This window comes from Gekko japonicus, unplaced genomic scaffold, assembly GCF_001447785.1.
Source record: "Gekko japonicus isolate JY-2015 unplaced genomic scaffold, Gekko_japonicus_V1.1 scaffold89, whole genome shotgun sequence".
Lineage (NCBI taxonomy): Eukaryota > Metazoa > Chordata > Lepidosauria > Squamata > Gekkonidae > Gekko > Gekko japonicus.
Window position 1 is genome coordinate 101505 of NW_015170889.1, and position 16718 is coordinate 118222.

General features: G+C 48.4%; 1 protein-coding gene across 1 annotated transcript in view; it reads right to left on the reverse strand.

Annotated features, from left to right (window-relative positions):
- Nucleotides 1–16718, reverse strand: part of AUTS2 (autism susceptibility candidate 2) — a 903433-nt gene that overhangs the window by 40735 nt on the left and 845980 nt on the right. The window contains exons 6-9 of the mRNA XM_015418389.1: nucleotides 14409–14883; nucleotides 9389–9642; nucleotides 7393–7613; nucleotides 2692–2736 (exon numbers count right to left, since the gene is read on the reverse strand). Coding sequence (XP_015273875.1) covers nucleotides 2692–2736; nucleotides 7393–7613; nucleotides 9389–9642; nucleotides 14409–14883 — 995 coding nt within the window. The remainder of the gene's footprint in view (nucleotides 1–2691; nucleotides 2737–7392; nucleotides 7614–9388; nucleotides 9643–14408; nucleotides 14884–16718) is intronic.

The window sequence follows — 16718 nt, forward strand, 5'->3', positions numbered from 1 at the left end:
TCGGGGACAGAGGGTGGCAATGGGGAATCAGCGGTCCCGAAGGCACCCCCTTGAGTGTGGGGTGCCCCAGGGAGCCGTGTTGTCCCCAATTTTATTTAACATCTACATGCGCCCCCTCGCCCAGATTGTCCGGAGGTATGGGCTTGGGTGTCATCAGTACGCTGATGACACCCAGTTCTATCTGATGTTGGACGGCCGTTCGGACTCTGCTCCTGATGACCTTTCTCAGGCGCTTCAAGCCATGGCTGGTTGGCTATTGAGTCGGTTGAAATTAAACCCGGCAAAGACGGAGGTCCTGGGCCTGTGTCGGACCGGCCGGGAGCTAGGGCTCCTTCTCCCGACCTTCGGCGGGGTGCCTTTGGTGCCTGTGCGGGAGGTTAGGAGCTTAGGAGTGCTCCTGGACTCTTCATTGACAATGGAGGCCCAGGTGGCAGCCACTGCGAGGTCAGCCTTTTACCACCTACGGCTGGCCCGGCAATTGGTCCCCTACCTCAGCCGCGAGGACCTGGCCACTGTGATCCACGCGATGGTCACCTCGAGGCTGGACTACTGTAACGCTCTCTACTTGGGGCTGCCTTTGTTGCAAATCCGGAAGCTGCAGCTAGTGCAGAATGCTGTGGCTAGGCTGCTGATGGGTCTCTCAAGGAGGGACCACATCCGGCCGGTGCTGCAAGCGCTGCACTGGCTGCCTATAGCATACCGGGTTCGTTTCAAAGTGCTGGTTCTTACCTTTAAAGCCCTGAATGGCCAGGGTCCAGCCTACCTGAGGGACCGCCTCTTCCCGTATGTTCCCCCAAGAGCGCTGCGATCAGGGAGTCTGGACCTCCTTGAGGTTCCAGGCCCCCGGGACATCAAGCTTGCCCTAACCAAGGCCAGGGCTTTTTCAGTGGCTGCTCCTACCTGGTGGAATGAGCTCCCGGCGGAGATCAGGGCCCTGCAGGACCTAGTGCAGTTCCGCAGGGCCTGCAAGACGGAGCTCTTCCGCCAGGCATTTGAGTAGGAGCCGCCGCCACTGCCACTATACCACCAACGTGGCCGACTTGCCATCTACCTGGCCTTGGATGGGGGCAGTCGTTGCCCAGAAGAGGAACAACATCATTCTGGCGCTCCTGCGTTTACACCATTGGCCGCCAGTGAGTGACATCTACCATCTTGAACTTTTAAAATGAACTTTTATAACCACTGTAGAGCACCATTTTAGCTTGTATTACTGATGTTTTAATTGTAACCTATGTTTTATTTCCGGCGTTGCCGCTTGTTCGCCGCCTTGGGCCATACGGGTAGGGCGGGATATAAATCCCAATATAAATAAATAAATAAATAAATGTTGGTGTCTGATGGCGCCCTTAAAATCCACCCGGCATTTGTGCCTACAGCGTGGCTAATTCTGCATGTGATCGTGCCCTAAAATGACTAAAATGAGGCTATTGTACTTTGGTTATATCATAAGGACACAAGACTGCCTGGAAAAATTGAAAGCAGCAGGAAAAGAGGAAGGGGATTGATTGACTCAATAAACGAAGCCACGGCCCTCAGTTTGCCAGACCTGAGCGGGTTATATCATGGGGGTGGGGGGACCATTCACGGAGGACCACAGATCTAGACTTTTCATTATTTCTGTAACCTTTTGCAGCATCTCTTCATTTTTGATATGTCTGGAGCCTCCAAAAATGGAAGTAGCCTGAACCTCTCTCAAACTCTGAGAGGCCCTGGACTAGAGATGTGAAGGCCCGGGAAAAAAACGGAAAAATTCGGGGGGAAACCGTTTCCCCCCCGTTTTTTTCCTGAAGCCTTTTTGGTTTTTTCCCCAAAAAATTGGAAAAATTGAAAAAGAAAAAAAATTGATTATGGAACGTTTTATTTTAACATGATGAATAAAATATTTTAAGACAAGGTGTTCAAATATTTTCCAAATCATTTCTTAATATACATATATATGGTATCAGATTGATCTAATTTCTGTGCACTGAGGACAAGCAAGTCCTAGGTTACAAACTGAACCCTCCAATGCAAGAACAAGATGCATTTCTTCCTTTAGGAGGTGCGATTGTCAGAAGAAAATTGTTTTTGCATGTGGGTGGGTATTCTGTTTGAAATAATTGTTTGGATACACTATATTTTTAATATGCTAGTTGTGATAATTTCATGCCAAGTAAAAATGTCCATAGTCATATTTTATGTTCCTAAAGTAACAGAATGACTTTCAATCTAGAAAAGACAAAAGAAATGCTAATGTAGCATTTTTTCAATTTTTCCGAAAATTTCCGTTTCCCCCCGAAAAAAACCGGGAAAAACCCGAGGTTTTTTCTGAGCTTCAAAATTTCCGGAAATTTTACATTTCTACCCTGGACCTGAGCAAGGCTGTCAATAACAGGACATTCTGGAGGTCATTCATTCATAAGGTCGCTGTGAGATGGACGTGACTTAATTCACTTAACGCCCGCAGACTGGGGCATTGTTTTAGAACAAACAAAGATTCTGATTTGGCAAAAACACATAGAGACAATTCTGCATCTTTAACAGGAATCCAAAAGCGATTGAAAACATGCAAATGGATATTTTAGAGTGATGAGTCGATGGGCATGGAAATAAGGATGGGATGATTGGCCACTGGCCGAGAGGTGTTCTGAACCCCGTTGCAAGAAAAAAAGCATTTGTTACAAACATTTTAAGGCAGTAAGAAGAACTCACACTGTGTCGGTAGAAGGGGTCAACTTTTGTTGGGTATTTGTCAAACTGTAAAAAGGATCAAAGCACAAACTCATTATTCTGCTCGCTTTTCTGGGGGGCAACATTTCTCGTGTTTCAGCCGAAGGTTTTCGAAGGCCGCCCTATCTTTCGTGTGGCACAAACAGTGGAAACAGACAGAAGGCAGTAAATATATTTCAAAACATGGAGGATTCTGAGATGAGGGGAAGGCAAAGGACAGAACAGGAGGAGTCTGGGACTGACCAGCCTTTGGGGAGAGAAATTGGGTCAGGCAGGAACTATCCAAGAGAATTCTCAGTGGTGAGAGCAGGAGGGCAAAAGGAATGTATTCTAAAGATTTCAAAAACTTTTAACTATCTCATCAACAAAGCTATTACCAAAGAGGGAGTAACGTCTACTTTGACATGAAAAACCAAATGCCAAAACTTACAACACATACAACTGTCACCACACCCAGACCCAGGGGTAGTTTCGTAGAAAAAGAGCTAGGGGAACTCATTAGCATAACTCATTAGCATATGCCACACCCCCTGACATCAGGGGCCCGGCGGTGGACCTGCAAGGCTGGTGGGAGTGCGAGGAAGCCCCGCCAAGGCCCTCCTTGGCCCCAGGCAGGCAGGGGTGGGGAGAGGTGGGGAGGAAGCAACTTATTCTCTCTCTTCTCCTGCCTCCTCCTGGCTGAATGAGGGCCGGAAGCGGGGCGGCCGGAAGAAAGGGGCGGGGCTTCATCGTGTGCCCCGCCCCCCACACCTCACCCGAAGGAACTGCGATCCCCCGCGATCCCCCCCGAATCGACCTCTGCTCAGATCACAGGCACTGTTCCTTGCCAGAGATATAGGGCCAAGAAGGGGTGGGGGAGAATAATCATGGACCACTGAATTTGCCTCAGGAATTAGCAAACAGTGTCAAGGCATGATTAGTGTTTTATGGTCTCTCACAGAGGGAAAAAAGAAAGAAAAAAAGGGGGGAAAAGCCCAATCTGAAAATCAAGTCAGGAGCCAAGAGGCTGAGTTAACTAGAAAGCAAAATAAAATGTAAATATCTATTACACAGTGCACAGAGTCTTAGGATTAAAATGACATACATAGGATACCATTAAAAACTCAGATCATAACATACAGCAACAAAGTGAAGTTACACATCCAATAACAAAGAATCACAATAAAGGTTACACATGTATATTAAGCAAAGGAGCCAACGTGTTTTGTGCACTGTGTAACAAACGCCTGCATTTTATTTTCTAGTAGCTCAACACTGGGTGCGTTCAGACGGGCCGTTTCGTCCGCTTCAGTAATGGATTTTATATCCACATTCACACACCCAACACCTGCGCACCATCCCCAGCTGTCGCTTTCCGGCTCGAACCCCCTTTAAAACGGAGTATTTTGTTACCAGGTCCCCAAGAGGTGTTTTCCTGATTCTCCAGTTCTAGCCGCACTTTTCTGATGTCTGATAGCTCCTGCAGTGTCGAGCCACTTCCTGTTTAAACCCCTTCCTCACTCGAAAGCTGCCTGAGGCTTCTGCTTTTCGCCTGCCATTTTTTTTAATGCGTTGGCAGTGTGCGCATAGGCAGAGCTCCGCCACCACGTTTAGAAAACCGACATTTAAACGGTCACTTGTTTTAGCGTTTAGATGAGTTCGGGATCTCACAGAGGCCATTTTCGGGTCAAATATTTAAACAGAAGTCTTTTGTTGGAGGGGTTGGATTGATTCGCCCTGGTGGTTCTGCGCATGCACTATGATAGTTCCCCCCCTTCTACAGAGGGGTGCCTATGCGCATGCGCAAACTGAGGAAAAATTTTAAAAACCCGCCGACAAATGCTCCTGCGCATTGGTAGTGTAGATAGCGGGGAGCGCTGTGACTGTGCGGTGAGGCAGGATAAGAGAGGTAAGTGTGATCAGTGTTCCCTCTAAGCTGAGTTAGTGTGAGCTAGCTCACAGTTTTTTTAGCCTCTAGCTCACAGATTTTTGTCTTAGCTCAGGAAGGATGACTCCAGAGCAAACTAATGTATGCAGTAGCCAAATCGCTTGCTCATAACTTTGATGCCTGTAGCTCACAAAGCAGGATTTTTGCTCACAAGACTCCACAGCTTAGAGGGAACATTGAGTGTGATCACACTTATCCAGATCAAATATAATCCGGTTAGAACTGGAGCAGTTTAACCCGCTCTCAGCACGCCATCTGACCGCACCCCCTATGTTCTCTCACAGCCAGCAGTGGAAACCAACCTGCATCCTGAACCAGTCAAATCCCACATTTCTTTCACAGGCAGCTCCATGTGGAGCCTGTTCCAAGAGGAAGAAGTTCAGGGGGCATCTTTTATTTATGCTCACTTAGTAACACCAAAAGCACAAAAAGAGTTTCATGGCACCTTAATGACTAACCAATTGATTATGGGCTTCAGCTTTCATAAGCCAGAGTCCAAAGCTGATGGAACTGGTTAGTCCTTATGGTCCCATGAGAGTCTTCTGCCATTTTGGCTGAGGGAGACTAACAGTGCGATCCTAAATGGAGTTCAGCCCTTTGACGTCAATAGGCTTAGAAGAAGACAGTCACTGTGCTTGGGCTTGCACTGTAAGGCAAGTAGAACTAGCAAAGCAGCTGGTTATCAGTGGACTGAATTCATGGCAACCCATCTTCCAGGTTCACCAACCAAGCAACAACAAAAGAAACCATGTATCTTCAAGGCAAGAGCTGATCATCAAATTTTGGCTTCTGGGCTCATTTTCAGCAAATGTAGGGACATGGGCAACCGTAATGTCATCAAAGAACCCACAAGACAACCTCTGACATAAAAGCCATCCATTGCCATGGAATCCTGAAAACCTCGCCTTTCTTTAAAAATAAAAAACCAAGACCCTAGGGCTCACGATTGCAGTAATGAATGGGGGGATTACATACCCATTTGTGTGGGGGAGCGTCACTTAGCATTGGCCATGGTCACAGGTTACAATGAAAGCATATACCTGCTACACACACATCTGTCGGTCTGTTTATAAGAAACAGCCAAACTACATTTGTTTTACAAATAAAACCAGGGACCAGTACCTGGCAAAATAAATGGTTTAAATCACGTTTGAGCTGTACTTGGATTGAACGTCATGTGAGAATTACTCAATGCACATATACAGAAAAATCAAATCGATACTGTACACTGATTGTACATGTGTTCACTGTAACTTGTGTACAGGGGGGTTACTGTCCACCGTCATCCCACATCTCCCTTTATACTTCAATATATATTGCTTCCTCAGGCTCATATATGAATATACAAAGCAGCCTTCTATAGAGTCAGACTACTGGATTCTTTGGCTTAGTATCATCCACTCTGACTTTCACTGGCTCTCCAAAGTTTTGGCCAAGCAAAGGTCTTTCCCAGCACTGGCTCCCGAAGATCCTTCTAACTGGAGGTGCTAGAGATTGGACATGTGGAATTCTCACTAGGCCACTTGTTCATGGAGAGAAAGGTTTCCAAAGCGTCAAACACCAACAGAGTGCAGAATTGGAGATACGTCACATATAATTCTGTTCTAACTAATGTGGTCACAAAAGTTTTGGTCTTCCCGAAAAGGGGAGGGGGAGGAGAATGGTAGCTTTGACAGATGTCTTGCTAAAGGAACAAATGGATTTAGAGTTCGTAGAGATATTCAGAAAAATAAACACATTAGAAAGTAAGATGAGCCTGGTTTGATTAGACCAGTCAGTGGTCCATTGAGTCCTGCAATCCTGTTTCACGCAGCAGCCAACCAGTTAGCCCAGAGAGCCAACGAACAGGGCACAGATGCCCTGATGTCGTCTCTTAGCACTAGTAGTCAGAAGGTGACTGCCTCTGAATATGTAATACACAAGGGACATTCATTGTAAGCCCATATCTTTTCAAAGTGCAACAAGGAATCCTATGGACTTAAGAAACTGCCTTATACCCTGTCAAACTACCTATCCTACTACAGTCTAGGAGCGACTGGCAGTAGCTCTCCAAGGTTTCCAGCAGAAGTGCTGCTCTCTAAGATGTTTGTAAGTGGACACACTGGGGATTGACCCTGCACCATGATGCATGCAATGCATAAGACTGGCACTGCAGCTCTCTCTCATAATGCCCCATGAAGCAGAATCACACCCTTCTAAGGCCAGTGAGATCTCTGATTACAACTCACTGTCACTTAGAAAATTATTCTCTGCTACCCTTCAGCGTCACCACTGACCATGGCTGCGGGGAGAACTGTACCTAGCAGTGCAACAGAGATCAGTGACATAACAGGGCAACAGGGTAACACTTGGTCCTATACAGTTTCAAGATAGTTTCAATCTATGTTTTGCTCATTTTGGGCTATTGGTGTACAGACTTCTGCATTAAAAAAACCCACCCATCAGCCTTATTGGAAAGCTAGTGTGCCAACCAGAAAGTGGCTTTCTTCCTGATATGCCAGCTTTCCACAAGCAGGATAAGTGGAGAGATGCAAACTTGGGAGTCCCCTACCTTAAATTCCGAGAGGAACCTTCCAGGAGGACCATACCATATGCCTTTTGTTTCTCCTGGCTCTCAGTCCCAAGGACATGAGCATACTTTCTCCCAGCATTCCTCCTTTCCCAAACATCATCACTACTACGGATCGTTGTTATAACTTTGTAACGTAAGAGAGGTGTGCTCTACTTATCCTCACATTTCTGCCTGGGGTACGCACCATGGGAGGTGCTGGCGTCGGCATGATGGCGGTGGGCGGGATCGCGTGGGGGAAAGGCGTGAAGGTGTGCTGGTGAGTGTGTTGATGTGTGTGCTGGTGCTGGTGCTGATGCTGGTGGAACTCCGTCCTCAAGTAGGGTGGCGGGCCCAGTGAGGCACCCCGGTCGGCACTCTGGGAAGCCAGAAATCTCGTGTTCAGCTCCTGGCGGAGGAGGTCTTGCTCTGAAAAGCAGAGAGAGGGACGTCAGTTTGTAGCTTTCCAATCCAAGCTGTGCTCAGCCTTCTCACAGCATCACGCGGGCTGATATTTAACTCCTTCATTTATTTCATTACAAAAAACCCAAAAAACCCTTTGTCCCCCTGTTTTTCATCCTGGGGAAGCACAAGGTGGTTGTCTCAGTTAACGTTAAAACCATAATAAAGCATGTTTTAAAATATCATTAAACAAAAGCAACCCTCCCTCCCTGTAACAGAAAACTAGCGTATCAAGAGAACATTTATTCCTGGTGTGCTGATATTTCACTTCCAGGGAGTTTTTAAATGGAGTAGAATAGCCATAAGCAATGTTCCCTCTAAGCTGTGGAGTCTTGTGAGCAAAAATTCTACTTTGTGAGCGAGCGATTTGACTACTGCATGCATTCGCCTGCTCTGGAGCCCTCCTTCCTGAGCTAAGACAAAAATGTGTGAGCCAGAAGCTAAAAAGCTGTGAGCTAGCTCACACTAACTCAGCTTAGAGGGAACAATGGCCATAAGTGGTATCCTCCACCTATACACCATAGAATGTTCCCAGCATGATCCTCCCCATCTTCTCCTATCTTTATCTCAGCATTTATTGAAGGTCCCTAGTCCACGAGCTGCCTGCCTTGGGTCAACATGGGCGACCGCCTTCTCAGTAATGGCTCCTGTCCTGCAAAAACAGCTGCCTGAAGAGGTGTGTGCTTTGCGGGACCTCCCTAGGTTCTGCAGGGCATGAGAGGCTGCTCTTTTTGGGGCGGTCTTTGGGTGATTGTGATCCCCCAGGCAGCTGGTATGCTTCAGCTGTGTCTTCACCTTCCATGCATCCTACCCTGCTTGATAGCTGATAGGTTTTAATGGGAATATATTTTAATCGGTTTATATTTTAAAAGTTTATTTATTGTATCTTTTATATTTATCTGGTGTATTTTACATGCCGGCAGCTGCCCCGAGTCCCATTCAGGGGAGAGGGAGTGGGATATAAATCTGATATAACCTTGTTCACCCAAAGAGTGATTAACACATGGAATTCACTGCCGCAGGAGGTGGTGGCGGCGGCCACAGGCATGGACAGCTTCAAGAGGGAATTAGATGAGCATATGGAGCAGAGGTCCATCAGTGGCTATCGGCCACAAGGTATAGATAGGAACTCTCAGGCTGGGGCAAGTGATGCTCTGTATCCTTGGTGCTTGGGGGGGGGGTCAACAGTGGGAGGGCTTCTAATGTCCTGGCCCCACTGCTGGACCTCCTGATGGCACCTGGTATTTTTGGCCACTGTGTGACAGAGTGTTGAACTGGATGGGCCAATGGCCTGATCCAACATTGGCTTCTCTTATGTTCTTATGTTATGTTGATAAATAAATAAATCGGCGACACGATGACATCACTTCTGGGGTGATGTCGTTACATTGTGTTTGGGGGCATTTGTGGGTGGGGTCCCCCTACTGGCCAGTTGGCTGGCAACAGAAAGGGGCTCGCAAAAGTGGGGGAACCCCCGCCCGGATCGGGGGCCTGGCAACCTTATCCCTACTACTGAGCCACAGACCAAGCCACCCAAGGAACGTGCAGCGTGATTTATTTGAAAACATCACATTTTGGTTGCCCTAAAAGCCAACCTTTCTTTCTTTATTGCTGTTTTCCCCTTCCTCTCTCCTGCTCCTGTTTCGTTTCCTTCCATTCCTCCTCCAGGGAGCAAGAATATGCTAGTCTTCGAATCTCATAATGCACAGTCTTCCCCTCCTGGAATGCCTCTGAATACTTACCGGAGTAAGTGCTCCCAGCAGGATGGCCCGGAACTTGCAACGCCCCCGATGTCAGAGGAGGAGGCGGGGGCAATGCCGTGGGAGGGGCAAACATATTGGGGTGATGGGAGTGGGCGGGAGGTTGGAGGGCGGGTGGAAAAGTATGAAGAGGGCTGTGGTTCGGCAGGGAGAGGGGGAAGGGGGACGCCGAGGGGGGGTGGGCGATATGTGCAGGGGGGGCCTGAGTCTTGGCAGGAGTACTGCTTCTGCTGCTGCTGTTCACAGAAATACAAAAAAGTGGGGGGGGGGAGAAGAAACATTAGGAGAGACAAAACCCCTCGGAGGGGTCCCCTCGAGAACCAACCCCAAAGCCAGCTAGCCCACACTGGTATGCAGACTAGACCCTTGAAGTGCAGTTTCTCCACCTTGTTCACAGGCTGTGCAAAGCCCCATAACCCAGTGGCAAATTTCCAGGTTCAGAGAAGCAAATACACAATGCTGCTTTATACGGAATCATATCATCGGTCCACCTAGTTCTCCTCTGTCCACTCTTACTGACAGCGACTGTCTAAGGCAGTGATACTCACTCAGTGGTTTGGGAGCCACATCTCGCTCTTTGACACGCCACCTGTGGTTCTTCTGAGCACGATTCCCCAATGTGGCATCTGAGCCATGTTTCAGGAAAGTGGACAAGGCCCTTATCTGGTGGGGCATGCAGCTGGAAGGTGGCGATCTCTTTAGAACAGCCACTCACTGGAGGATTGGGTAAGCTGCAAGCCAACTTGAGACACAAGTCTCCTGCCATGAATGGAAGCAAATGTGACTCTTCTGGTTGATGGTAGTTGTGAATGCAGCTCTCTGCAAGTCACTGAGTGAGTACTGCTGCTCTAAAGTCTCAGAGCCCTGCTACCTGAAGTCCTTTAACTGGAGGTGCCAAGGCTTGAACAGGAGACCTTTGGGATGCAGTGCTTTGTTTACTGAACCACAGAGGGAGCCAGCATGATGTAGTGGTTAAGAGCAACCAACTAATCAGGAGAACCGGGTTTGATTCCTCACTCCTCCACATGAAGCCACCTGGGTGACCTTGGGCCAGTCACAGCACTTTCAGAGCTCTCTCAACCCCAACATAAGTCTAGCTCACCACCTAGTGATGCATAATGCTAAAAAACTTTAGGCTGCCAGACAATCATAGGATCTCCTGGCTATACCGCACACAATGCCATACGATAATTATTATTATTGAACAACAGTTTTTCCCTATGTGACCAGGAGTTCACCTTGCCCCAACCCAAAGATCATTTCGGGGGGAATTGCGGGGGATCACAGTTCCCCCGGGTGAGGTACGGGGGGCGGGGCACATGACGAAGCCCCGCCCCCTGCTTCCGGCCACCCCACTTCCGGCCCTCATTCAGCCAGGAGAGGCAGGAGAAGAGGGAGGGTAAGTTGCTTCCTCCCTGCCTCTCCCCACCCCTGCCTGCCTGGGGCCAGGGAGGGCCTTCACGGGGCTTCCTTGCACTCCCGCCGGCCTTGCAGGTCCACCGCCGGGCCCCTCATGGGGCTCGGCAGTGGAGCTGCAAGGCCGGCGGCGGCCGGGACCGTTGGGGGCGGAGTGTGTGGCCTTATGACACACTTCCAGTGATGTCAGGGGGTGTGGCCTTATGACACACTTCCGGTGATGTCAGGGGTGTGTGGCATATGCTAATGAGTTATGCTAATGAGTTCCCCTAGCTCCTTTTCTACGAAACGACCCCTGCCCCAACCGAATACAAAGAACTGAGCTAACTAGTTCCACTTTCAAAATATACTACACTATTTTCAGAAGTAAATTTTAAAGTGGGGGGTACCATTCATTCCTGTGATTGTACCTGTCTGAAGAGAAACTGATGGACAGTATGAAGCTGATGGGCAGTAGGTTCAGGATGGACAAAAAACATTCTTCTCACAGCCAGTGATTAAAATGTGGAATTTGCTGCCAGAGGATGTAGTGATCGCCACAGGCATAGAAAGCTTTAAAAGGGGATTAGATATAGTCACGGAGGATAAGGCTATCAGTGAGTACTAGCCATGGTGATTGAGGAGAACCTCCACGTTCAGAAGCAATAAACATCTGAATCCCAGAGACAGGAGGCAACATCAGGGGAAAGCCTCAGCCTCTATGCCCTGCTGTTTGCCCTCCAGAGGAATGTCTGGAGGTCTCACAATGTGAGACAAGAGGCTCGACTAGACGGACTGCTGGTCTGATCCAGCAGGGCTCTTCTTATGTTCTTAAGCAGCAGAAGCCCATCTTAGGCTATAACATGCTACTGCCTCATTATTCTATTGCATGTGTGAACCAGGCCTCAGGTATGATTTGCATATTAAGAGAACAAGGTGGTGGCATACTGAAGTGGAAAAATGGATCCGCCATGGTTGAGCATATTTTAGGAGGTTACCCCATGCCAACAGGGGTATGTACCCCAGAGAGCGCTGTGATCAGGGACCCAGAATTGGTTGGCTCTCCCGAGCATCAAGGAGCATCAAGGCCAGACTGGTGACAACCAGTGCCTGGGCCTTTTCGGTGGCGGCTCCACACTGGTGGAATGAGCTCCCAGAAGAGACCAGGGCCCTGCGGGACCTCTCACAGTTCCGCAGGACATGTAAAACGGAGCTCTTCCGCCAGGCCTTTCGAGCTGCCACCACTACTACCTCAACCACCATTACCACCACCAACGATTAACATCTATGTTGGTGGAACCCTGACTCGCTGGACCCTTAAATACTGCCTGGGCCAGTCACCTAAGACAGCTGAAGAAGATCATGGAGCTGACCAGAAAGTGAGGAAATGTTTACTAGCACTTTATTATGTCTTGGTTTTAACATTGTATTTATATTAATTGATGCGATTTTATCTCATTGTACTGTTGAAATTTTATTCTGTTGTAAGCCACCCTGAGCCAGCCTAGGCCGGGAGGGTGGGATAAAAATCTAACAAATAAAATAAATAAATAAACAGAGTGTAGTGCTTAGAGTGTTGGATTTGGGACACCCAGGTTTGAATTCCTGTTCTGCCATGGAAACTCACTAGGCCACCTGAGGCCAGTCACTCTTTTAGCCTAACCCTACCTTACGACGTTGTTTTCATGAGGACACAATTAGGGTTGCCAAGTCCTTACCGTCTGTATACTGGGGGACTCCAGCGCCGGTCCGTGAGTCCGTGCATGCGCACAAAGCGCATGCGCGCTGCAACCACGTCACCCAGAAGTGAGGCAACCACGTCGGGCACACCGGGGGCGAGGCCACAATCATCCAAGGGAAAACCACAGAGTTTTCCCTCGGAAGACCGCGGCCCCGCCCCCAAAGCGTCCGACGCGACTGCGTCACTTCCGGGTGACGTGCTGACGCCGGGCACGTCGCGTGCTTTGGGGGTGGGGTTCCCCCCGGGGCCCGATCCACCAGCGGCGGGTAACGAGCCTCTCGGGCGGGGGTTTCCCCGCCCCCCGGGGGGACTTGGCAAGCCTAGAAACAATGGAGGAGGAATGAACAATATCATCAACCATTTTAGGTCCCCCGTTGATGAGAAAAGGAGGGCACAAATGTTTCGATAAATAAAACAGCACTTCAAACAAACCGAGCTGGAAGGAGAGAAATTATATTCTGCTTTCTGTCTGCATGGGGGTTTTACACTAAGGAACATAAGAAACAGGAAACCTGTCTATATAATTCAAAATGATTAGGGACTGCCTCTTCGCTCAGAGTATCTGAGGTGGAATGCCATTCAACATCATGTAACGACATACAACATTCTTATCCGAAGTCAGTATACACAAGCGTCAATCAAAGTATAAAACAAACAGCAAGTAAAACCCAAATAAAGTTCAAACCGAGTGTTAAGTGCCGTCAAGTCACAGGCAACTTACAGCAACCCCGTAGACTTTTCAAGCCAAGAGACTAAACAGAGGTGGTTCGCCATTGCCTTCCTCTGCGTGGCGAATATACAGTCCAGTCCGATATTCTTTATTACGGTCATAGACCAGCATAACGCAAAACAAGATATTACCCTTCCATGAGGAGCGAATGTGGAACTCATTGGTGGTCTCCAAATACTAACCAAGGCCAAATACTAACCAAACCCTGCTTAGCTTCTGAGATCTGATGAGATCGGGCTAGCCTGGGCCATCCGGGTCAGCAAGGCTCTTAACGACAGGAGAATGTAAACGGATAGTGTCACCGTAAATTGATGGCACTTGACAAAGTGTGTTACCACCTTTCTAGCATTCTATTCTCCAGCACATGGGAATAGGGTTGCCAGCCTCCAGGTGAGGCCTGGAGATCTCCCGCTTTTACAACTGACAGAGATCAGCTCCCCTGGAGAAAATGGCTGCTTTGAAGGGCTGTGCCACCAGAGGCTTACTAGGCCCAGGGAGCCTGGCTAGCAGTAGGTGAGGTTTTGGAGCCAAAATTGACCAATAGGGAAGAAGAGGGCTGGGGAACAAAAGGGCTGGTGCCACAGAGGTGCCAGAGGGCAGAGCCAGAAGGAAGGCTTCTGCATGGGAGAGACCCTCATCCTGAGGGAAGGGTGAGTAGTCTAGTGTCACTTGGAATAGTGAGCTAGGGACAGTATATATTTAGATGGATTTGGGCATTCGATTTCTTTTCTTTTCACCCACTTACTGTTATTATTCTGCACCTTGTTGTTTGACCTCCTAGTTCTCACGCCTATCATTCGGCCAAAAGGGAGGTCTAAAGGTCTTGGGAGGGAGAGTGGTGGCAGCGTCAGGTGACATCCCACCTGAGCCGTGACAGGTGTACTCTATGGCATTATACTATGCTGAGACCCTGCCCCTCCCCCAACCTTGCCCTTTCCCAGATCCACCCCCAAAGTCTCCAGGTATTTTCCAACCCAGACCTGGCAACCCTGCATGGGAAACAGATCTCAGATGGTAAGACTGATCACCTTTTACTGTTAACATCTGATGTTAACGTTAATGGAACATTATGTTAACATCCCCACCCTTGACTGCACAGCCAGTATACAAAGAGAATGCACTGCAAACGGCCTCACCTCAAGCTGTTGAGGCTTAAGCTGCTGCTGTTGTATGCCGACAACTGTTGCGACAGAGTCCTTGAAGGAGGACGGAGCTGCGTGGATGGCAGGTTTGGGTGAGCCGGCTGTCCGGGAGAGGAGGGCCGCGCCAGGCGTTGGATTTGGGGAGGAGGGGCTGTGGAGAGCTGGGTTTCGTCTGAGGGGGGTGCCGACTGTGGGGCTGCCAATGGCGATGAACAAGGAGGCTCTGTCTGCTGGATCGCTGCAGGGCTTGGAGAATGCAACTTGGGCTGCGGATCCGAACGAGGTGGGATCGTTGGCTGAGAGATTTGAGGACAAAGGTCTTTAGGCACGGTGAGGTCAAACGATGGGTCTTTACTGGCGTCCTGGCTTTTCTCTTGACTCCTTTCTAGTCCCGATATTTTGGGGACCGCCAACGTCCTGCCATCTTGGTCCTCATTTTCCGTTAGTGTACCAACCCCCAAGTCGGTATCTGTAAAAAGGAATAATACACGCACATTATTATTTTCACTGTGTGGAACCAAAAAAGGCATCTTAAAACAAACCACATTTACAAACGGAGCTTGTTAGGCTTACGCTGAGGGATCTATAATTGTGGTGCTCTTATTTTGGGCCTTAGAGTTCACTAGACATCACAAATGGCACAAGTTCGGCATGTCTCCCAGTGGAGCAAATAAGATGTACCCCACCCTAATATCTTGCTGTTTCGGCTGTCAAAAATACCGCAGGAGAAGGCAGAAATACAGTCTCAACTCAAATTGGTCTGCCTCCAGCACTCTCAAGTGTCTAATTGCCCAGCTTAACAACATAACTTCCTTTTGGCACTATTTTGGACTGCTGTGGCAACCCAATATGTGACCCCATCTAAGGAGAGGGTGACTCAAGGTCCATGCATGCATATACAGACTGGGAGGATACTGACGTGTCTATACTGTACATAGAAAGTCACACATTTATCTTGGCCTTCAGTCACATTCTCCCATCAATAACCATGTCTGGACTGTTATCCAATCCTTCTTGTGACCTCACTTCTGGTTGTACCTGGAACATGTCATGCCACTCTAGGAATTTCCCAGATCTCTATGGTTTTTACTATAGAGCTCAGGGGATTCCTAGAGCATTCTGACTAGGGTTGCCAACCTCCAGGTAGGGGCTGGAGATCTCCCAGAATTACAGCTGATCCAGACAACATAGGTTGCTTATTTATTTATCGATTTACATAGAATTGCACCTGATCTCCAGACAACATAGATTTATTGATTTACAACATTTATTCCACTTCTCCTGGAGAAGATAGTTGCTTTGGAAGTGGACTGTATGACATTATACCCTAGCGAGGTCCCATCCCTCATATCTCCACACCTCATATCTCCAGGTCTTTCTGAACCCAGAACTGGCAACCCTAATTGTGACATCACTGCCCCCCCCCCCCATTTTTGCTCCTGCTTGAGTGAACAGCCTCACTGCCAGCCCTGGTTTTAGCATCCAGGGCTCAATGTTTGTGCTTACAGGTGAAATATTTACCATTCTGAATTTTGCCCCTAATATTTGCAATGTTGGGTAGTCTGAGGAAAGAGGGAATATCTTGCCAGTGGGGCACGGGATATCTTTTGACTGATGTTTCAATGTGTTTTATATTTGTTGTTTTAATGTCCATTGGGTTGTTTTAAAGCTCTGCAATTGTACAGTCTTTCTGTATTTCAAATTGTTGTTACCTGCTGTCACGAGCCAAGGCCTGAGGCCGAGGAGTGAAGGAGCAGCTTGCAGGCCTCAAGCCGCCCTTCCTCTCACACACAGGCCTTGGTCCTTTCTGCAATTTCTCTATAGCCCTACATTTCCCACCCACCTTCCAAGCCTCGGGAGTGTGTGGGGGGGAGGGGAATGGAGGGGAAAACAGCAGCCAATCACTGATGAGGAAGTGGAGCCAAACAGAGCACATAAAACCATCTACAGGAAGCCAGGCAGGGGAGTGTGTGGGGGGAGGGGAATGGAGGGAAAAACAGCAGCCAATCACTGATGAGGAAATGGAAACAGAGCACATAAAACCGTCTACAGGAAGCCGGGCAGCAATGAGGCCGCTTTTTGAGGGAGGTGAACCCACGCCCCAAGAAGGGGTAAGTCTAACCTAAAAGGAGGAGTTGGGTACTGAAACAGTGGTAGGAATTCAGCCAGGGAACTTAGGGAATTCTCTTTTCTTTTCTAGCACTTTTTTTAAATTTTGCACTGTGTGTTTATAACGTAAACCCTGCATTAATGCTTCTCCATTTTCACAACTGTTCTCTTTAGTTAATTGTTACAGTGTTTGCT